The 24,436-nt window shown below is 37.3% G+C and overlaps 1 protein-coding gene across 2 annotated transcripts in view; it reads left to right on the plus strand.

Annotated features, from left to right (window-relative positions):
* The window catches only part of NELL1 (neural EGFL like 1), a 1,037,291-nt gene that overhangs the window by 150,947 nt on the left and 861,908 nt on the right, over positions 1-24,436 (plus strand). For both annotated transcript variants that reach the window (XM_049781002.1, XM_049781004.1), the window contains exon 4: positions 16,831-17,001. In XM_049781002.1, coding sequence (XP_049636959.1) covers positions 16,831-17,001 — 171 coding nt within the window. The remainder of the gene's footprint in view (positions 1-16,830; positions 17,002-24,436) is intronic.

Raw genomic sequence — 24,436 nt, forward strand, 5'->3', positions numbered from 1 at the left:
AGCTCCACTGCTGTATGCATATTCTCATATCCTCCAGTTAATGAACCCCAGCACAATACATAGAAAACACCATACTGCAATGGACACAACGAAGAAAGGACACAGAATACCACCATGATTAGAGAATGATGATGGTAGCTCTGCATACTCAACAAGTACTAGCCATCTTCATAGCTTCTCTGATAAACTTTAGAAAAGAAATCAGGAGAAATCTCAAAGAACTCAAAGAAACCATGGAACAAACCAAACAAACCACAAATAAGAATCAACAGGATATAAAAGAGAAATGAGAAAACTTCAAATCAAAATAATAGTACTGAAAAACTTGATAGGTGAAATGAAAAACTTACTGCAAAGCCTCACCAGAGAGTAACAGTGGCTGAGGACAGAATTAATGAGCAGGAAGATGAGATGCATAACTACCCTACTGCTGGTTCCCTTTAGGGATATGATCTGGGTGCTAGATCTCTGCTGCTTCAGGGATATGAAGAACTCCCCATAGCTCTGGTCATGTGCATAACAACTTCAAAAACGAGAAGAGGTTGGAAAAGAGCCTTAAAAACAATCATCTGGGGGCTGGAGTGGTGGCGTAGAGGTAGGGCATCTGCCTTGCATGTGCTAACCTAGCATGGACCATGGTCCGATCCCCCAGCAACCCATATGATCCCCCAAGTCAGGATCAATTTCTGAGCACATAGCCAGGAGTAACCCCTGAACATCACTGGGTGTGGCCAAAAAACCAAAACAAACAAACAGAAAAAACCAATCAGATGATGGAAAATTTCCTCAATAATATGAACAGAAAAATAGAAGTCTGAATAAACTCAACAAAAATAACATAAGAATCATTGGAGTCTCAGAGGCTCAGAAAGAGAATTATCATGAAGAATCAATAGTCAAATATAATTGCAGAGAAACTTCCAAAGTTAAGGAGTACATGCAGATAAATCCTGCATGCCCGACGAATACCAGCTAAAAGAGATCCAAAGAAAAGTGCCCCAACACACTTCCTAATTACAGTCGCAAATACCACATATAGAAAAGCAGAAAAGTCTATGCCTAGGACTTGGTTGTTTAGTATACATTGATATTTTGCTTACTAAAAGTAGTTTATTCTATCCTCTATTTCATCAAATTAGCTTATTGGTTGCTTTTGTTGTAAGTTTCGATTCCAAATTAGTCCCTGCCCCTTATTTTTCTAAGGTTCCATATTTATTTTTCTCCCTGGTTTTGAGAGTCTGAAAAGTTAAAATCTTGTCTTGATTTAATGGTTGGGGCCAGAGTGATAGTAGAGTGGGTAAGGCACTTGCCTTGCATTTAGCCAATCCAGTGCAATCCCAGCAGCCCATATGGTCCCCCAAACCCACTAGGTGTGATCCCTGAGCACAGAGCTAAAAGTATGCCCTAAGAATAGCCCAGTGTGGCACAAATACCAAACCAAACCACACCAGACCAAATCAAACCAAACCAAACCAAACCAAAACAGCACTGTAATCCCTTCCTTTTAAAAGACTGCATGGGAACAATTTTGAGTAGATGTAAAGAACATTATCTTTACATTTTGTTTAACAGTGTTATCTTCATTAAAAGTTAGTTTGTAATTACAGTCACCATAATCTCTTGCTAGAAATTTGCTGAAAGCATTGTGTTCAGAGATAAAATGTAAGTATACAGATAATTTCACCAGGTCAAGTCAAAAGAAGATAAAGGGGAGTGCAGAGACATATTTTATTTTTCTGGGGAAAGGGAGGTTTTATGCCCTCTCACCAGCATCTTATCTTTATAAGTTTTTTCTTTTCTTTTTTGTTTTTGTTTTTGTTTTTGGTTCATACTTGGCAGTGCTCAGGGGTTACTCCTGGCTCTATGCTCAGAAATCACTCCTGGCAGGCTCGGGGGACTATTTGGAATACCAGGATTTGAACCACCATCCTTCTGTACGCAAGGCAAACGCTCTGTATCCATGCTATCTCTCCAGCCCCAGTCTTTTTCTTTTCATGTTTTCTGTAGAGAGAAATAAGGAATAGAATCATGGTGACTAAAGGATATTTTGGTAAGGTGATTAAATGTTAAACCATTATTTTCTTCCTTCAAATTAAACCTGTGGAATGTTACTTCCTACTATAATAAGAAATGATAATTCTTGTTTATATTAATATTTATTTGAACTATATGGATAAGCTCAAACAAATTGAATTTCAAGTTGAATGGGCTCAATAGTAGGCATGTATTCTAGTACATGGACTATTGAATGGACTTGTGTATACTATAAATATTTCTCCCTAGCAATTATATTAAAAAAAAGAAATAGGCCATTCTTAGTGAGAAATATACCAGTATGGTCCATTAGCATTTATTTCTTTAGACAAATACTATCTAATGGGGCTAAAGAGATTTACAGAGTCTCAGGTGGTTGCCTTATATCTGGCAGACTGGCAGAACCACTTACATTCCCTAAGTACTGCAAGAGTGATTCCTAAGCAGAGCCAGAAGTGCTAAGTACAACTTAAACAAAATGAAAACAAAATAGAAAGAAATAATATATTGATATTAAATAGAAATTTTGGGACAAATTTATGTTTTCAGTCAATTGGATGAGTATATAGTTTGTAATATTTTAATATAAAATAGACGCTTTGAAACATTCTCTTAAGGTCAATAACCCCAGATGTTTAGTAGAGACAAACCTGAATTATGGTCCTCATACTTTTTTTTTTTTTTTTTGGTTTTTTTTTTTTTTTTTGGTGTTTGGGCCACACCCAGCGGTGCTCAGGGGTTACTCCTGGCTGTCTGCTCAGAAATAGCTCCTGGCAGGCACTATGGTCCTCATACTTTTGGCCAAAGCGAGCAGTGCTCAGGGTCTGTTTCCTGGCTTGCTACTTTGGGTTCACTCTTGACTATGCTCAGGGGAATATGCAGTGCTGAGGATCAAACCAGGGCTTCCTGCATACAATCATATACTCCGGCTTAGTGAACCTTAGGTTTAGTTTTTAATATACTTCTGGGGTACATTTTTATCACACTGTCTGCATTTATATCAATATACAGGTAATTACAGAAAGTGCAAATAATATACTTTGACAAATATACACATGAAAAGAACGTTCTTGAGAATTCACTTTTTATCAATTCTAATCCAGAAAATCAATCTCTCTTCATCCCCTAAATAAGCTTTGCTTGTGTAGTCTTAAAATTTATGTAATTAGAATTTTGTAATATGGATTCTTGTGTGTGTATTTGTGCGTGCGTGTGTGTGTGTGTGTGTGTGTGTGTGCTTGTGTGTGTTCTCTCAATCCTATCACTTTCCTGTCTAAGATCTGTCGTTTCTTTTTGCTTTATCGGTTTCCATAGTGTTGGTCCAAGGCCTAGGGGCCACTCCTTCCAGTACTCAGTACATAGGTGGTTTAACACTTGTTGCGAAGGATGCATTGCTATTAGAATTCTGTGTTCAGGGTAGGACACAGGAGCTGGAAAGATTTCAGGTTGTGCTGGGGGGATTATTCAAACCAAAGTTAGTGCTGTGTGGAGAGTCTCTAGGTCTACTAGTAGTATTCAGGAGTCTCTGTAGTGCCAGGAATAGAACTCACATTTTGCCCCCATGAGATTTCCAATGTTGCTCTTGTTTTTGAATTCATGGAATTTCATTCCTTTTTGTTATTGCTCATGTTCTAGTTTATAAATATGCTACAATTTATTTATCTATTTTCTTGCCAATGTGTAGTGCGTTGTTTTTAGTTTAAGATCTTACTTTAGTTTAAGAGTAAAACTGTATTGAACATTGTTGTACAAAGCAATTTGTGGACAAAGGTTTTCATTTTTTTTGAGTGAACCTTGAAGGAAAAGATTACATGATTATAAGGGCTATGATCATGTTTAGATTTCTTAGCTATATATTGAGATTTTTGTTGTTGTTTTTTTTTTTTTTGGTTTTTGGGTCACACCCGGCAGTGTTCAAGGGTTACTTCTGGCTCTACTCTCAGAAATCACTCCTGGCAGGCTCGGGGGACTATATGGGATGCTGGATTTGAACCACTGACTTTCTGCATGCAAAGCAAATACCTTACTTCCATGCTACCTCTCTGGCCCCTATATTGAGATTTTTAAATGCATGTAGTACTATCTCATTGTAGTTTTAATCTGCATTTCTCTGACTCATGATTGGTATTTTTATATCTTGTGTTGTGTTTAACTCTTTGAAATGTTCAGGGGACCATTTCAGCTGCCAGGGATTGAACATGAGCTGGCCATCATAGCTGCTATTAATTTTCTCAGACCCTATTTTTATTTTTTGTCCTAAAAATTACTTTAACAAGTTTTTCATTTTTAAAGCAGTTCTTTGTGTAGTCTAAATATTCTTCCTTTGTGTAAATATAGTGCTCTGTTTTCTAAACTCTCCTCCTTTTATATTTATCCTCTTGATTTATTCTGCAGTAGTTTTTTTAGGAGCTAAAATTTGTGCATATATGTACAGATTACTACATTCTGTTTGAATTATTGTGCTTTATATAGTGTAAAATCTTACGACAGCACAGTTTTATTTGTTTTCCCTGTTTGACTGTTGCTGTTATAGTTTTATTCTTTGCTTATTTTGGGGCCACATATGATGGTGCTCAGGGGTTACTTCTGGCTCTATTCTCAGGGATTACTTCTGGAGAGCTCAGGGGATCATATGTGGTACCGAGATGTTGGTAGCATCCAAACTATGCACATTATCTTCTGTTTTTTTTTTTTTTTTTGGTTTTTGGGTCACACCTGGCAGTGCTCAGGGGTTATTCCTGGCTCCAGGCTCAGAAATTGCTCCTGGCAGGCACAGGGGACCATATGGGGCACCGGGATTCGAACCGATGACCTCCTGCATGAAAGGCAAACGCCTTACCTCCATGCTATCTCTCCGGCCCCGCACATTATCTTCTAATATTGCTCCAGTCCATTAAAACCCATCATTTTAATCTTTAAAGGTAAAATCTTATATATCTAATGTTAGTGTTTTTATTTATTTATTTGTTTGTTTTTGGGCCACACCCAGTGACACTCAGGGGTTACTCTTGGTTCTGTGCTCAGAAATTACCCCTGGCAGGCTCAGGGGACCACATGAAATGCCAGGGATCAAATGCAGGTCTGATGAGTATAAGGCAAATGCCCTACCTACTGTGCTATTGCTCTGGTCCTAGTGTTCTTATTAATCTTGATGTCTGACACAAATATCCCAATATATAATCACAGGTTTTGTGACTCAGAAATTTGGACAATCTTAGAAGGCATGTTTTGTCCATTATTTTCTTGGATTTATCTGGAAAAACTGGTCAGTTAGAGAAGGAATCTAGAAGCATTTTCATTCATGGTATCTACTAGTAGAGTGGGATCCCAATTGTATCTGTCCACTAGTATAATTGCATTAATTTTCCTCAATAAGAGCTTCTTTATAAAGCGACTACCTTATGGGAGTCAGAGTTTCTATGAGTGACTGATGACTTCAGATATGAGTATTCTGACAACCAAGAAACTCCACCAGAATCAGCCTTAGAAGCCACCAAAGATGACATTTTACCTTAAAGCATAGACATACCCACCCATAACCAAGCAGGACCTGACTTTGATATTACCTTTCAGGTAAAAAGTGGGATCATATTGTAAAACTACCTATGGATAGGAGATAATGTGGCTGGTTTTGGAAAGTACCATTTTCTAAAAAAGAAATATTAGGCCATGCAGTGTTAGTTATTTGTCAGATACAATGCAAGAGAATTTATTGCCTCTTGTACTTTCTTTCTTCTAATAATCTAGCAATGTAGTACTGTATCCCTGGTTACTTCTGTATTTTTTTATTTTCTCAATTTCATGTTTTTATATCTCTTTTTAATGAAACAAGATTATCTAATGACCTTAAATCTTTATGATTTACTACCAATATAGCTTGGTTCCCAGCTTATTGTCTATGTGAGAAAGGTGTCTTGCTACAGGCAGCTTTTAAAGACTTAGACTTATTTAATGACACTCTCACTCACCCAGATCTCTGAATTTTTATTTGGGGCTTTTTGAAATTGGTGAAGAGAGCCAGGAAATAACTGACAGGTCTAGAGAACATACTTTGCATGCAGAAGTCCCAGGATTTAATTCCCTACACAGCATGGTTCTTTGAACACTGCTGGGAGCAACCACTGAGCAACACTCTAGGAATAAACTCTAAATACTACCCCCAAATGAAACATATGCCCCCCCAATGAAACAACAAGCCCTCTCCTCTGATCCCCCAAACAAAAAAATCTGAGCATGGATAAGTTAAAGCCTCTCAACTGCTTTGATCATGCACATTATAATAGAGTTTGGTGTATATCCAGAGAGAAAGGCTAAGTGGGACTAATCACCATTTCTACTGTCTCCTGTTGTTTTCATCCTGAATGAAAAGAGCCAGAAGATCTAAAATTGTTAAAAATGTCAAGGATTGGAGTGCAATGGACCAATCAATTGCTAGGTTTTATATAAAGTTGACAAGTTTGTAAAATAGTATATGAATTACACAAATTTAGACCTGAGCTGGACATTAAAAATACAGAACAATAAAATCTGGAGTGATAGCACAGCAGGTAGGGCATTTCCCTTGCATGTGGCTGACCTGGGTTCGATCGTCGGCATCCCATATGTTCCCCTGAGCCTTTCAGGAGTGATTTCTGACTGTCGTGCTAAGAGTAACTCTTGAATGCTACTGGGTATGACCCCCCCCCAAACAAAACAAAACAAAAATACAGGACAACAGTGACTTGGAAGTGACTTTCTTTTCCTAGAGAACCTCTTAGAAACTCTGATTTGCACAACAGATTAGAATGAAGTTGCTTTCTTTAGGAGCTCCTATCTGCCAACTCTCCCTGACTGGGGATCCATTGACCCTTTCCAGGAATCCTGGTGTGTTTTGATTCTTTTGCCATGTCCAAGGGAGGTGCAGGCAGGCAGGGAACATGTTTATTGGCGTTGGCAGGGCTCTATGCAGCAGACTAAAATCAAGACTCAGTATTATGGACCCATGCTCTTTTCACTAGTACTTAAAGGTTCTTTTTCTTAGTATGTACAAACTGAAGGTTCCTTACCTGACATATCATGATCTAACTTCCTAGTACTTTGGCTTTGTCTCTCCATTACCTCACATAGAGGAAAAGAAACATCTAAGTACACAATTTTAGAATATTTTTCTGGTGATGATGAGATAAATGGAGACTGGTCTTCATTTGGCTTTTGGAAAGCTGGGTATCGGGCTTTGGCCCAACTAGATGTTATGCAAGTATTTTGACCCTCTGATCCTAAAAGATCAAGGCACAATGCCCTGGGAGAAGCTCAGTGGGACAGAAAGCCTATGGATCCAGGTATTAAGGAGACCTGGATTTGAATCTTTAGAGAGAGAGAACTTTGGGAAAGGCACATCATCAATCACTGGAGTCTGCTTTCACGCTTAAAATATGAATCCAGAAACAGCATTTAGGATTGTTGGCAGAATTAGAGGTAATACATTAAACATTTTACACAGTAAAAAGTAATGGGATGTTGCCACTGGGAGCAGTAACTTTGTGTTTGCCAGGTCCAGGTTCAAGTTAAAGTTCATTTACCTATAGGTATGTGAACTTCAAATTATAAATTTATTGTCTGAAAAATGAGGGGTGGATAAAAGTGTGGGCTTAACACACTGCATAAGGTATAGACCTTGGAGCTAGGATGCTCTGGCTCAAATCCTAATGCTGCTGCTGGCTGGTTTGTAATCTTGGAAAAGTGGTTCAATATCTTCGTCACTTTGTGCCATTCTTTATAAAAGAGGGATGGTAACAGTTGGAAAATTCTAAGCTTGCAATGAGGGTTAAGTGAGATATTCTTACAATAGTGTCAGGCTCAGAATGAGTGCTATAAAAGTATTTGTTAAAACAAAGGGATAAAGATTTAAAGAAATGCAAAGAATTATTGTAGCAATGATTTTGCTATGAATATGAAGAACCAAAGGCATTATTTGGCAATGGTAAATAGATCTTAAGTAGTATTTGCTTATATTAGATAAAAGCTAGCTATATTTTTTATATTTTTATCATTATACATACAGAACTATACTTTTCTGACATCCAACAATGTGTAAGGACTGTGGTATTAGAACTTTTGTTCTATCCTTTTGAGAGGCTACAACTCATGCTGGTTGGGTGCTACTCTTGGATCTTTAAATGGGGGTCCCTCCTGGCATGGCTCAGAGTTATACAAGGTGCTGAGAGTCAAGTTTGGTCTTCCTGAAGATAATCATATGCTCAACCCTTTCTATGCTCCTTTTTACTTGAGGGATGGGGGGATTGTTCATATTCAGCAGTATCTGCTTACTCATGGATTATTCCTGGCTGTGTGCTCTGGGACCACCCTTAGCAGAGCTTGTGGGTCTATATATATTATGTGATGCTGACAAGTGAACCCAAGTCAGCTGCATGCCAGGCAAGACCCTTACATTCTGTTCTCTCTCCTGCTGCTTGTAAACCATCTTAGTTTTTCAGATTTGGATCTACCCAAGAGCTCTTTTTATACATATGATATTTTTCTTTGCTTTTTGTTTTTAAATGTAGTTAGGTATCTGCATGGCTTGCTTCCTGTTCCAGTTCCTCTGCACTGGGTAGGAATGCCCTAGTTTTCTTTTGTTAAAAACTCCCCTCTCAGACTCCCATGATCTGATTGACTGTCAAGGGCACAGAGAAGCTGGTACTGAAATATGAGAGTCTATTACATTAAGTCTGCAGTTGCCTTGCATGTGAGAATCTTTAATTAGCCAATATATCCTTGTGGTATTACTGGAAAAGAGCCTTGTTCTAAGAAATCTTTTGCCTTTACTAATGAATTAGTTATGGATATTATTTAAAATTAATTTTAGATGTTTTCATCCTAGTATTCAGAACCAGTGTTATATTTTGAGTTTATATAACCATTTTAATTATATGCATAATAAAATATAGAAAAAATAAAATAAACTTTATGTCTGTATAGGCCTCAAAATGGATCTGGGGTACATGTTTTGGGGAAAAATAGCAGGCATTTAATAACAACAACTTGGTTGATCTTGATCTTACTGGAACTATTTGAATTGATCCTGGATTTTATTTTCTCACTTACTACGTAATTCAAATAGTATTTTGAAATTTGACTTCCATTTTGGTGACTCTACTTTTCCCTACTACATAAAACATTGGAGAACTAGATCTGTCTAGGTCATAAACAAAGAAATGTTTTTAAAAATTAAGCTAAGCTTGGAAAGACTCTACAATATTGGGCTTATTAGTGCCAGATGGTGTTAAAGAGAGGAAAGTTAGTGAGGTGTTAGGCTGCAGGATAGTTACGACCAGTCCAGAGCACATGACTTTATTCCTGGATACATATTTTCAATGTAAGAGGGCAAGTTTTTCACTTATTTTTGTCAACCTGTAATGTACATACATACAAAAATACATAATTTTCATAATTGCAGAACTTTATTTTCACTTTATTCTAACTTTTCCAGTGAAATAGAACATAAAGACAGCCTTTTCACAAATGGATAATTACACTCCACATCCAAGAATTATGAGATACTATGTAACCTTTTCTCTTCTTTTTCTTTTCTTTTCTTTTCTTTTCTTCTCTTTTCTTTTCTTTTCTTTTCTTTTCTTTTCTTTTCTTTTTTTTGACACTTTTTTTCCTTTTAATTATGTGAACAAGGATGCAAAGAAAGAGGACAAGGTAAAGTGGAAGGACAATCACCCAAAAAACAGAGTTCTCAGAAGAAATCCCCCTGCTGACACCCCAATTTTGAACCTACAGTCAAAGAACATTAAGAAAAATAAAACAGAACCCATGTACAATTACTTTGCCCCTCAAGACCCCAGACTGTAGTACATTATAACATTTCTTAGCAGTACACAAAGCAATCTAAAGCCATAAAATTTGTGTAACTCCTTAAACTTGAAGGCATAGTATTTTTTTACATTTCCATGCACATGAATATTAGTTTAAGTTAACCTCAAAAGTTTAAGTGGTTATTTTTAAGGTTTAGAGTCAAAGGAGCACAGTAAAAATGGTATTAGAGTGGCAATTATCATTTGCATAGGCCCACCAAAGTATGGGGGACATGGAAAGAAAAAGCCTTGGCCTAAATACAAGGGGACCCTACCCCTGAAGTTTCCTGACACAAGACCAACTCTAGGCTCCAGGCAAACTAGTTTGTCCAATCCAGGACATTGTCCATAGTGCCAAATACAGTTCTGTTTTTCACACAGTCTGTTGTTGCTATCATGTTTCTGTATTGAAGATCCTGGAATCTGTATATCCTACATTGAAGTCAGGATGGTGCGGAGCGGCGTCTAATTTCAACTCACAATTAAAGGGTAATGCAGAAAGCCCTGTCCAGTAAGCAGATCATTGTTGTTGTTTAAGTCTTCTCAGTGTTAAGGGAAGACTCCTTTAAGTAGATCGATGTCAGAGCAGCAGTAGGGTCTTCCCTGGTAGAGGATTGCTTCCAGATGATGTCATAGACAACCTTGGATGCTTCATAGATGGCTTCCCTGGTTCAGGAGTGAAGTTTTCCACTTTTCTTAGAGGATGAGGGCCAATGAGGGAAGGAATCTAAAAAAAAAAGCAAAGGCTTAACCATCTTTGCCCCTGACTGCCTTAGTGTGTGATAGACAGGAAAATTAGAGGAAGAGCATGAATATTTTGGACTGTAAAAGCAAAGACTTAAGAAGGCCTACCATTGTTATACTCAATTATTTGCAGAATGAACAGCCTTTCTGGGAGCCCAGAGTGTTCATTGGAACTCCTCATTTTGACTGAAGATCAAGACTAAGGGAGAAATCCTACTCACAAAATACATTTAATGAGGGGCCAAAGAGATAGCACAGCAGTAAGGCATTTGCCTTGCATGCAGCCAACCCAGGATGAATGGTGGCTTGAATCCCGGCATCCCATATGATCCACTGATTCTGCCAGGAGTGATTTCTGAACACAGAGCAAGGAGTAACCCCTGAGCACCACCAGGTGTAACCCAGCCCTCTCACACAAAACCAAAATACATTCAATGACTGAAACCCAACTACAAACATTTTTATAACCATGGTGCTTAAATATAGAAATTATTATTAAAATAATAAATAAAACCTCTTAAAAACAAAAAACATAATCTGCTTATTTTATCACCCACACAGCTCTCCATTTCTCAAATGCCTGAAAATATCCCCAATCATGTGTATTCTGAAGGAAGTCCTGTTTGGGTGCAAACAGCTCACTAACTCCTGTTTATGGTCATATTTAGGGCTCCTCTCCTATTAGTGCATGCACTGTGCTCTTCTTCACTTTCTCTCATAATCACACCAGTTTTCTTCACCATGACCATATAACCCAGAAGTAAAACACACCCTGGGGCTCTCTACATTGCTTCTATATGTTCCTAATCATGGGGAAATAGTTTATTTTAAAATAAAAATTTCTATTTATGTAGATATTTCTTATTTGGGATCACCTAATCTGGATTTCCATGGCTCAACTGCTGCTGGTTGTTTGTACACACTTTTGAGTTATAAGACTCTACTAAAAATGATGGCTCTTTCCTCTAGGCCTAACTCAAACTACTCCAATTTTCCCCAGGACTAAAACTCAACTATTTCAGTAGATAATTTCCTCCTGTAAATACTGCTTTGTTTTCTTCCCAACACTATTGAAAAAATCGTTATTAAATATAATTTTTTGATCCAGAGTTTTTATCATTCCCAGGACCTTATAATTACTTAACTTATGAAAGAGCTTTATCTTGATATTCATACAAATTATTTGAGTTAATGTACTTTTGTAATATATACATGATGCTGTCAGAACTTTACCTCAGTCACCTGATTCCAATTGCTTAACATTAGGATTTTTTTTCCTAATAGCTGTGCCCCCAAAGTAATCATATATTTCAGTGCTTTGTAAAGTGATCTTTAAAGAGCTGTGTATAGTGCATTGAGTACTTGCTTAATGAGGCCATAATTTCAGGAATAAATATTAAATCTGATTAAATAAATCTGTTCTTCCTCTTTTTTTGTAGGGAGCACATTTGGCAGCAGTCAGGACTTTTGGATTTGCAGTTCTGGGGTTTGAACCTGGGTTAGCTGCATGCAAAGCAAGAGTCTTAACTATTGTACTTTTCTTCCACCTTCTGCTCTCATATGAAAAATTACATCTGGTTATATTTATGAGTATTTCTTTGATTTTTTTTTATTTTTAATAATATAATTTTTATTTTGATCATAGTGGCTTACATATTGTTGACAATAATATTTTAGGTATATATTTACATAAAATCAGGGGGGATTCCCATCCCTAAATTGTCCTCCTTACACCTCCGTTTTTGTCCTACCTCCGATTTCCTCTTCCCTCACCCCCAGGGCGTCTAGAACATGTGGTCCCCTCTGTATCTAGCCTATTACTTAGTAGTCTTGCATCAGTTTGGTCTTGACGCCTCCCTTATTTCCCCCTCTAAGTGGGGGCAGGGCTAGCTAGTTCAAGTTGCGTGGTTTTGCCTGAAAAAGAGAAAATAAATAAACTGGGGGTAAAAGTCTAATACCCCGAAAATGGGCAGAATCCTTCTAGAGGTTCTCATCATCGATTTGGGAAATGAATGAGAGAATGAAGGTGAAACACTCCACCAGTACCAAAAGAAGTGTCAAATATCCAGTGAGGACTCCAGCTATATCGATAAGCACCACAAAAGACAGATAAACAAAACAAAACAAACAAAAAACAAAAACAAACGAAAAAAACAAACATAAAAAACACACCGTGGTCTTGAAATAAGAAACATGGCGTAGCACATAACGAAAGAAAAGAAAGGAAGAGAAAAAAAAAAAGGATATTTGGGGACAACAATTTCAATAATCACATCCAAACAGAGAAATCAACCAAAATAGCTAGGTAAATAAAAATAATAATAACAATAAAAAATGAAGGTAATATATATAAATGTCCAAGGTTTTGTGTTTTTTTGTATTTTTGTTTTTTTCCCTCCTGCCCTGGCACAGTAAATATTGGGGTCATTCGAAAAGGAATTCACTTGCCCTGTGCGATATGGGGTTTCTCCGTCCTTGGAGTATACTGTCATGGAATCAGCTCTAGTCTTTGCTCAGGATCATTACTCTCCCGGTGGTGGGTTTTTTTTTTTTTTTTTTTTTTTGGTGTGTGGAAGACTTCTGCTCTGTCCAGGGTGATACAATCAGAGCTCTGTGTTTAGAGGTCTCAGTATCTGTACAGATCCTGAGGTGGGACTTATGGTGAAGTCAGTCTTTGTGAATCTAGAGGTTCTGTTACCTCAGTACCATTTTAATCCATCTTCTGTGGTTGGTGATCTTGGTCTTTGCCCTGAACCTAGGATGGCATCTAGGATAGCGTCTTTCTTTGTGCTTCCAGAAGCCCCTTTCCGTTACAATTGTCTCTGCTGGACCTTTGGAACTGGGGATCATGCTTATTGTGCAGGTCTTAGTTCAAACCCTAGACTAGGGCTTTTTTATTGGTCCCAAGATGTATACAGTCTGGTCGTGGTTCTCGTATCTAGTCATCTGTGAAACACGATCTTGGCTTTTGGACCTACCAAAGGGTGCCACGTCTTCTGGTTTTGTCTTGTCGTTAGCTGGTGAGGTAGGCTAAACTTCTCTAAGGTCAAGTTGTTCACATTTTCTTCATTGTCGGGACATCATGTTAGAGCTGGCCCTTGTTGTTGACCCTGCAGTAATAAGGCTGTCCCAGATGAAGTTTGTTTCTTGCAGCTGTTGTGAAGAGCTGTGCCGTTTCTATGTCTGGAATCCAGGGTTCAAGGCTGGTTGAATGGTATCTAATCACCTGAGGTCTAAGTTGATTCCACATGACATATTTTCAAGGTAGGAGATAACCCTGTATTGTAAACAACTATGAGTTCCTATCTCTAGTAGATAAGAGCTCTTTTTTTTTTATATGTAAGATTTCCCCTTTATTTAGTGTGCCTTTGCAGAGGGAAGTGGTGCTCCATTATATTGTCGGTGTATTTGGGTTGGACAGAGTGGGTAACAGAAATAGGTCGCATACCCAAAAACGATTATAAAAATAAAAAAAAATAAAAAAAGGAAATAAAAGTGTATGTGCCCACAAATGTATATGTAGGGCAAACATTTAAAAAAAAAAAGAAATAAAATGAGTTAGCGAAGTTTTTAAAGGACCAAAGTGGTGCAAAAGACTACTTTACATTTGGGGGAGAACAGGTAAAGAGGAGGTGTATTACAGGTCTTATGCCTATGTTGAAAGTACGGTTTTTCCCGTTGTCTTTTGGATTTTTCTTGTGGTGTTTTCTTTGATTTTTTTAAAATATTTTTGTTTTGGTTTCGGGCCACACCCGGCGGTGCTCAAAGGTTACTCCTGGCTCTGTGCACAGAATTCACTCCTGGCAGGTGTGGGGGACCCAATGGGATGCCAGGGATTGAACCCATGTCCGTTTTGGGTTGGCTGCTTACAAGGCAAATGCCCTACCACTGTGCTATCAATCCAGCCTCACTAGGAGTATTTCTAGTTTTGTGATTGATTGAGAGCTTTTTCAACAGCATAGCCTCCTGATGATATTTATTGGTCAGCTATTGAGAGGTTTCTAGTGGATATGTTCATCTTGGTTTGGCCTTAGATATAAAATCTTTATGCATTTTTTGTACAGGGATCCCATGACTTTGGTTAGAGTTTGGCCAAAAGACCTCTGATCTCATGTGAAATAGGCATATGCTACTTTGAAGTAATTAAATCAGATGATGCAAGCGCTGGAACAGAGAGTTTGACAATTTGAATGACATGTCTCTTGACACTTGTGTTTCTCACAAACCAGTTTCTAGCTTTATTTAGGTGGTTGAGTGACCCATATTTTATTTCCCCTTTTCCCTTTTAATTAGTCTTTTCCATAGAACAGGATCTATATTTTAATTCTCCATTTAGTCCTTTATGCCATGAATAACAATAACATGTTGAATAAGTTACTGAATGACCAGATAATCTCAGAGGTCTTACTGACCTTTTAAGTTCTCTGATTGATTCTTCCAATGTTTTAACTGCTTGTAAGACATTTGGAGAATTCCATTAAAATAAAAGTCTTCTTTGTTAAAAGATTTTCTCCTTTGTAGCTTTATACAATATGTATTGTGCTATTTTTAATAAGCCTGTGCCTGGGCACAGGACCTAGCTCTAATAGTATAAGTGATATCTTTAGTTTTTGACCTGATACCTGATTCTTTGTTTAATGAAAATGAGATTGGTCAGAGGATGTCTTGAATCTGCTTCTCCTGTCCCACCCTCTTGAGATGATTACTATGAACAAGAAGTAAGCATTTTCACCCCCTGATGTGTGTTTTGGGGATCATGGATAATGTGGCTGTTTCGTGATATGCTCACTCTATTCTTTTTGGAAGATGCATTTTGAGTGTTTGAGTAGTAATGTGTTAGACTCATGCAGCAGCTTAGTGGAGAAACAGATTATAAACAGATTTGTGGAGAAACAGAAACAGATTTGGTGTGCCCACCAAATCTAGGAACTGAATCTAGTTACTGGTCTGGGTGAGAAGCTTTGGAGTTGTCTGGATGAATGACTTGTTGATGATCTTACCACCTGAAGTCATGTTTCCTTAGTCCCCTTATGATGGATTGCAAACTGCTAAGCATTGCATAGATAGTCAACTTTACACATGAGTTTAAATCCTGGCCTGAGTGTATTGCTTAATTTCCTCAACCTTAATTTTACAATATATTTGAAAAGGATTACATCAGTTTCATAAGTTTTCGTGATTGATAAATTAGAGAGCACTGCCAAATATTTTGTGCAGTGCTGTGGCATTGAGATTAGTCATGATGTTGATGATGACACAATTCAGAAGTGTGGAATAAAAGACTGAGGGGCTTAGGGGAGTGCTGGAGAGATAGTATAGTGAGTAGGGTCTTTGACTTGCATGTGGCTGACCCTTTTAACTCCTAGCATCTCACTTGATCCCCCCATGAGCACAGAGCCATGAGGAACACCTAAGCATCTCTGGGTGTGGCCCCCAAACAAAAACAACAAACACTAAATAAATATTATCTAGCATTAAAAAAAAAGACTGATGTAGATTTGTTGTATATTTAAAGAGGAACCCAGAGTTTTCTGCTATATTTTGTGACTAAGCTGTAGGCTTAGGAAAATGTGAGGTAAAATTAAAGTTTAGATATAATTAAAGTGTTTGCATGGTCCTGGAAAATTTAATCACCTGGGCATAAGAAAAGCTCACTTGCATATTTCATTTCATGATTAGATTTGGGTAGTTTCAACCCTTCTTACTTATTATCTAGAAATTGTGGCCCATAAATAGCCTTCTACATATGGGCAAGAAAAAGTGCCTTACTAATAAGTTTATTTTACTAATATTTTTGTACTTACTGATAACTGTATATATGACACAATTTTTCTTTAACTTGTTGGGTGAGTAAAATAGTAGTGGGAAAAACAAACTTAATAAGCCTATTACTTGTGAACAGCTTATTTTAGGTTATCCAAAGGGTACTGAACTTTATATGCTTCATATTTAAGAGATCCAGACTTTAATGTAATTAATTTGGGGTTCTTACCTCAAAGTGAATCTCCATTTCAGTGTAGTGGGTTGCTCCATGGGGATTCTCAGCAGGTAAATTGAATCTTATATGGCACAGCTGATTTCATATCCTGGCTCTTTTTCCATACTAGCTAATTTTGGGGTTCAAAGAAACCTGGGGGCAAATAATTAGATTTGAGATGACAGTTGTGTTCTTCAGAAGTAGAATACATTGTGTTTGTTCTTTTGCATACAGCTATTTTGAACTGGAGAGCAGTGGGCTGAGAGATGAAATCCGATACCACTATCTCCATAATGGGAAGCCCAGGACAGAAGTATTTCCTTATCGGATGGCTGATGGACACTGGCACAAGGTCGCACTGTCCATTAGTGCCTCTCATCTCCTTCTCCATGTGGATTGCAACAGGTATGTTTGGCTTACGATCTTTTATGACTCTGTCCTTGAATTGGAATCCTGGGAAGGGGGAAAGAAAAACCATCACTTTTCTCCAAGGCTCACTGGGAATCCAAAACCAAGGGAGTGTAATTGTAATTTAACTTAGTGAATGGGCCATTAGGCATGCTGAAATGACCAACTGTAATACACTAAGAAAACAGTTCATTAAGATGAAACAGTATCCTGTGATTAGGAACAAATGTACAAAAGGTTGATTACAGATTGGGGAATATTAAGTGCACCTCAGTGTACTCCAGGCACTGGCCAAAATTTTGTGAAGCTCTGATCACAGTTAACTGTGATGTATTGTTGTTGAGTTCATTCCACTTGGAAGCGAATAAGCTCATCTACTTCTGAATGAACCGAGAAGCCTGTGTTACTGAAGCTGCTAATTCTATTTCACCTCATCAAGTGCAGATTTGCTTAAATAACTTCTCCAAGTGGGAACTTCTTAAAGGCAATTCTTTGAAACTTTTGGGGTTGATGACATCTATTCTCTGCATAGGAATAATTTTTCCAACTTGTCAGAGGTGACGTATTGGTGAGGCCTAGAGATTTCAGGGGATATTGAAGATTGGGGTGTCAAGGAGATACAGTCTTCCATGCCTGCCTCTGTGATCAGGCTTATTGCCATTGGAAGAAAGGAGGTGATTGGTCTCTATTGAATTATGTGTAGGTTGACAGCTGGATAATAGCGATCAAGGGGAATATTTTGGTCTCTCCTGAAAATGCTATGGATAGTGATCTGAATCCAATTACCGAGAATGCTTTTGCATCTCAAGTAGTGACCATGCATTGTGGTTCTCATTAATGATATCATCAAAGCTAAATTGCTATTAAGTCATCTGATGTGTTCTCTTGGGCCCAGGATAAAGAAAAGACATGTTGAGGACAGCCTTGTTTCTGAAAATGGACTAGGTATATTATGTGTATGTAATTCCAAGGTCAGTCAGTACTAGATTGTTTTTCTCTCAGAGGATTCTTTTTTTTTTTTAATAAATAAATTCTTTAATTGAATTACTGTGGGATACACAGTCACAAAGTTGTTTATGGTTGAATTTCAGTCATAAAATGTACAACACCCCTCTCTTTACCAGTGCACATTTTCCACCAGTAAAGCCCCCAGTTTACCTCCTGCCCTTTCCCCTGCCTGCCTTTTGTGATAGACATTTTTTATGGTGTTTGTTCCTCCATCACTACAGTTCCTTAGGAGAAGGAGAAATAATAGTAACTCGAGTCAGTCTGGGCAAAGAAAATATTCACCACATTGAAGTGAATTGTGGTTCATTTTGATATATCTGTTTAAGCTGTTTTCTGAATGCTTCAGAACTGCGCCTTTAGCCAGATGGAACTTATGTATTTGCACAGATTCTGTAGAAATCAGTTTCTTTTTAACCCTTTTGTTCTGGATTGTGAAACCAGTATAAGTCCAGCCCTTACTTTCTATATCCATTGTTACCATGGAGAACTCATGGTCTCCTTCAGTTCTCTAGAACTAAAGTTGGTTTTTGATTAGCACTACTGTTTTCCTCGATCACTTAACATGAGAAATGAGAAGGGCATGTCATATAATATGCAAACAAGAAAGAACAACCAAGGATCAAGTTTAGTTGGTTTTAACAGTTGATACTTAGTGAAATTGTTGGTATCAATGTGAAGTATATAACTGATTACAATCTATACCACTATACCACTATAGAATCTATACCACTGAAAATTATGGAGGCACCGATGTATTTTTGCTAAATAATTTTTTGAGTATTCATCCCCAAAGTTTTTTCCTCTTTTATTTTCTGATACACTCTTTGGAAAAAAAATGAAGAGAAGTATTTTTTTTAATTTGCCTAATCTTTCTGCATTTGTTTTCTAATTTTTAAATAGGGAATAATCAATAGTCATAAATAGCAATGTTAAATGATATTATATTGCAATTTTCTTGAAGAGGCATTTGGGCTACAACTGGAGGTGCTGAGATAACCATATATAGTTTTGGGGATTTTAACTATAGCTCACCTCACAAAAGATGTAATATCTCATGTAAGATCTGTACACCTGTACTTCATTTCTAGCCCAATCCACGTAAATTCTTTAATATTAATATTAATATTAATAATAATATTGTAATTTTATTTTTAATAATATTGTAATTGGCCTTAATATTTAATTTATTATTGTATTTTGTTGTTGTTGTTATTTAGATATTCTGCACATTTGTGGTGCCTCTTTGACTCTGTCATCAAACTTTTATTCTGGGTATATTCTTTTTTTTTTTTTTTTTTTTTGGGCCAGGGCCACACCCGGCGATACTCAGGGGTTACTCCTGGCTGTCTGCTCAGAAACAGCTCCCGGCAGGCACGGGGGACCATATGGGACACCGGGATTCGAACCAACCAACTTTGGTCCTGGATCGGCTGCTTGCAAGGCAAACGCCGCTGTGCTATCTCTCCGTTTTTTTTTTTTTTTCGTTTTTGGGCCACACCCGGTAACGCTCAGAGGTTTCTCCTGGCTATGTGCTCAGAAGTTGCTCCTGGCTTGGGGGACCATATGGGACACGGGGGATCGAATCGCGGTCCGTCCAAGGCTAGCGCAGGCAAGGCAGGCACCTTACCTTTAGCGCCACCGCCCAGCCCCCTATTCTGGGTATATTCTTTTTGGTGGCTTTGGATTATATTCCTGAAAAGAGAGAAAAAAGTGGGGAGGTAGAATTTAAATATTCTTTTAGATAAAATTTATTTACTAAAACAATACACTGATGAGAATTTAAATTTCCCTTTTTTCTCTTAAAATGTTCATTATTTGGCTCATGGAATATCATATTGTTGTTCATATTAGATTTTAAAGGAGAAATAGGTAATTGTTTCCAGCAAATGAGTAATGGATCCAAACACATGTGAGTTTTTAAGATATATCAAGGGAAAGAAAAGCCCAGAAGACTAGGCCATAGGCAAGGTAAAATCTGATCTTGATATAGGAAATATACAGAAACTGAGTTTCTAAACACTTAAAAATTACTGGGTAATCTTCTGTATGAAAGAACCCCAAAAGGTAATTTTTTCAAAAAGGAAGTTCTCAGTTTATTTATTTTTTTATTAAATATATTTTTTTATTTAAGTAACATGATCATATTTGGGTTACAGTCATAACCAGAACACCCCCCTTCAGCAGTGCAACATTACCCCCTCCCCCCTTCCCATCCCCTACCTGTATTTGAGACAGGCATTTTACTACAGTAATTTGTTTTTAAGTTCAGTAAGTTGTATTTTTCTTCCTTAAAGGATAAGAGTAAAAAAAATATAGTAAAGGTGTGATAGTGGCAATTGCCAATGTTTGCATAGGTCCAGAAAAATGGAGAAAATGAAAAAAAAGTCCTTGACCTGATTACAAAAGGGCCTCACCCCAGAAGTTTATTGGCATAAGACAGACTCTGGGTTCCAGACATACCAGTCTATCCAACTCCAGTCATTCTCAAGGTCCCGGTGAAACTTTTGCACACTTTAGCTATAGTTCTATCAGACTTTTATATTTAAAGACTCTGGATTCTGTGCATTTCTTTCGTCGATGTCAGGCTGATGTAGAGCATCCTCTAGTTTCAGCATATCATTAAATGCAGAGCAATCTGCCCTGCATGCAAACTGTTGCTGAGTCACCTGGGTGTTGGGAGTACTCTTTGGAGTAAGTCAATGCCAAAGCAGTGGTAGGTCTTCTCTGGTAGAGGCTTGAATCCTGGGAGTGTTAAAGACAATTGTGGTTGTTTCCATAGTTCAGGTGTATGTGGGCGATGCCCATTCTTCTGAGACCTGAGCCAAATCATTATTCCAATGTTCAGGGTAAAAGGCCTAATTACATTACCAAATTTGTGTTCCCATCTCTATTAGATAAAAACTTGTTTACATATGTATTATTTTCCCATTTTAATGTGCCTATGCAAAAGAGAAGCAATGCCACAAGATATTGTTGGTGCATCTGAGGGCCAATGAATAAAGTCTAACATTTTCTGTAACTTGGTATAAACGTGAAATCTATACAGAATTACTCTTCTACCAGTATTGCTTATAAAACAGATCTCACAAGGGGAAAATCAAACAATCAAATAACTAATCTAGTGGGCAAAATTGTCACTATATGAGGATATTTGAAAAGAGTTATAGATGTAAGGGAATACATCTGAGATATACAAAAGAGATGCATGTGACCCTTTTATGTTTTAAAAAGAAAAAAAAGAAAGAAAACAAAGGTATTTGAAGACAACAGGTGATAGTTGAGTTTGAGACATGTTTTGCAGCATTACAGAACCCTATATTTTCCTTGAACTAGGGGTTATGCTGAAGCTGATTCTGGTATCATGCATCAGTCCATAGTTTGATGGGGGCATGAGGAGCCACCAAGCATGGGTCAACAGGTGTGTTGGTTGTAGTTGTTTGTATAGGCATGAGCTGAGGACCGAGAGGGTGTCATTCAATGAGAAGCTGGATGGTGGAGTTAGAGCAGGAGGTCAGTCTTGGTGTCTACCCAATCAGGAACTGAGGATAAGGAGGGTTGAATAAGGGAAAGATAATGGTTCAGGGTTTGGGTATGAGGAGGTAGGAGAGACAAAGGAGTGAGGGGAGAGGCAATACATAAAAGACTAGACAATAAAGGTCAATTTGAGTGTTTTATCAGAATCTTGGTCCAGGAGACTGGGACCCCTCCATGCCAGGCGGGTCTTCATGGCCGGCCCTGGCAACTCGGGCCCTGGGGGGCAGGCGGAGGAGGGAAACCCCTCCCTTATGTATATTTGACCCCCTGTTTCGTTTGCTACTAATATTATTTTTCAAAACAGTACAAATGTACTGTATAAGCATTATTCAAAAACGTTCCTGATACTAGATTGTTCCTAGGAATAGAATCAGGATGCCCAAGATTCTGATAAAACACTCAGTTTATTTTTAATTCAAGCAGGCTGGATTTTGTGCATGAACTAGCATTTCAAAACTATAGGCTAAGAACTATGGGAGGAAACTAGAAGAAGTTATAAAACAACAAATGAAAACATGGAAAATAAGGTATATGATACTACCCTTGTAACAAGGATGAAAAGGTTAAGGAGAGAATAGTGTCCAGTTATACAAAAGAATTCTATCTTCTTTATGATTTTTTTCTAGAAAATCCTTGCTACTACTGGAGTGTGAGAAACTTCTTCTATAAAGTGCTTGTTTACTATGTTTTATCAAGACATCCTCACAGAGATTGAATTTTACCATTTTATAAAAGTTAATTTTTTTACTGTGTAAACCCTGTACTTTAGTTTCTTCCTTTGTTCTCCCCCCATCTCTCTCTTACCTTCCCTCTCACTCTCTGATCCTTCCTCTCTCCCTCCCTCCCTTAAATTGTCTCTGTAAGGAATGCCAAAGGAACCCTACTTGTAAGTGGTAAGACACTGACAGAAGTAAACAGAAAAAATAAACTAATATTTGCACTTCTTAAAATGAATTTGATGTTTACTTGCTTTAAATTGAAAATTAAGTATAAGCTTATGATAATAGATGTTGACTTGATACTAACTGTCAAAACAAACCCAAACAATTAACTCGAGTGTGATTTTAGTCCTTATGAGTTTATGGACACTTGTTTTATTTCTCAGCATGTGGCTTATCCTTGAGAATGCTCTTTATGCACTGGAGATGATTGTGTATTCAGCAATAAGGTCAGGTATGTAATTAAAAAAAAAAGACAAAACCCTACTTAATAGAGCCAGAAATGAAAGGAAGATAAACTTCAATAGATAACACAGAAAGATAAAGTATTATAAGAAACTTGAATAAATTCTTGCCACTAAGTTGTTATTGGAGGTAGACAAGGTATTGGAGCACTGACATGTGTTTGATATCTATATATGTATGAACCTTTGCTCATTGCTGGGTGATCCTTGTCCCCCAAATAATACCTCTGCTGATTGCCAATATTTTAAGAACTTACAAAAATAATTTCAAATTATGAATTACATGAGATAAACAGGACAAAAATGTCAAAGTACAAGGAGGAGAAACTAAGAGAAGACCAAATAGGAAAGAAAAATTATAAAAACACACAAAAAGAAAATTTTGTTATTCATGTTCATCTCAGTAATATCACTAATATTAATGTCCCAAATTCAGAGAGTTCTATTAGAAGAAAAAAATTCAACCATCTTTGTTTATTGGAGACTCAGTTGAATTTCATTGTTATATACCTGCTCTAAGTTAAAAATTAGGAAATAAGGGGCTGAAGAGATAGCAAAGAGGTAAGGCTTTTGCCTTGCATGCAGAAGGTCAGTGGTTTGAATCCCGGCATCCCATATGGTCCCTGAACCTGCCAGGAGCAATTTCTGAGCACAGAGCCAGGAGTAACCCCTGAGTGCTGCCGGGTGTGACCCAAAAACCAAACAAACAAACAAACAAACAAAAAAACAATTGGGGAATAGTTATTTAAGCAAATAGTAGCCTAAGAAAGAAGGGTCAAGCATATTTAGACAAGAAATAAGATTCAAGCTAAAAAAGTGATACAGCATTGGGCTTATAATGATTAAGAGATAAATACATCAAGAGACTTAACACCTATTATTATAGATACCCTAAATAAAAGAACTTCAAAATATGAAGCAACTCCTGAAAGACTTGAAGAGGGATATTGACAGCACCACAATAATAGAAGATTTTTAACACTACCTTCAACAGCGCACAGATCAATCACACAGAAAATCAAAAGAAACCAACAAATATCTTAGATGAAGAGTTGGAAGAGCTAGACTTAACATTTTCAGGGCTCTCCATCTTCCAAATGCTGAATACACATTCATCTCCTGTGCACAAAGAACATTCTCAAGGATAGGCTACATGCTGAGACACAAAACACATAAACTCATAAAGACTAAAATTGCAGGAAGTATCTTATGAGGAGAATAGAAAGTAACAAAGAAAGAGAAACTAATATATTTGGAAACTAAGCATGCTATTGAATACTGATTGGGTCAATGAAAAATAAATAAAAGAATACATTTTATTTGTAATTTTTTGGGGTGGGATTTTGATTCTTGCTCTTTTTTCTGTGCTCAAGGGTCCATAGATACTTGGGAATAAAACGGGGTTGCTGCACACATGTTAAACACCTTTGTGTCTCTCTAACCCAGATAAGATATTTTAAACCTTCTTGAAAGCAAGAATGAAGACATGAGCTATCAGAATAAATGTTACAACATGGGGCAAAACAAAAACAGTGACTAATAGGGAAGGTCACATCCCTACAGAATTGATCCAGGAAACCAACATTTCAGCTATATAGGCATGTCTCTTTAGAACTAGAAAAAGAACAAGTGAAACCCAAAGTGAGGACAAATAAAGAAGTAAAAATTAGAATTGAAATAAACAAAATACAAATAAAAACAACAAAA

The sequence above is a fragment of the Suncus etruscus genome, chromosome 9 (genome assembly GCF_024139225.1).
Source record: "Suncus etruscus isolate mSunEtr1 chromosome 9, mSunEtr1.pri.cur, whole genome shotgun sequence".
NCBI lineage: Eukaryota > Metazoa > Chordata > Mammalia > Eulipotyphla > Soricidae > Suncus > Suncus etruscus.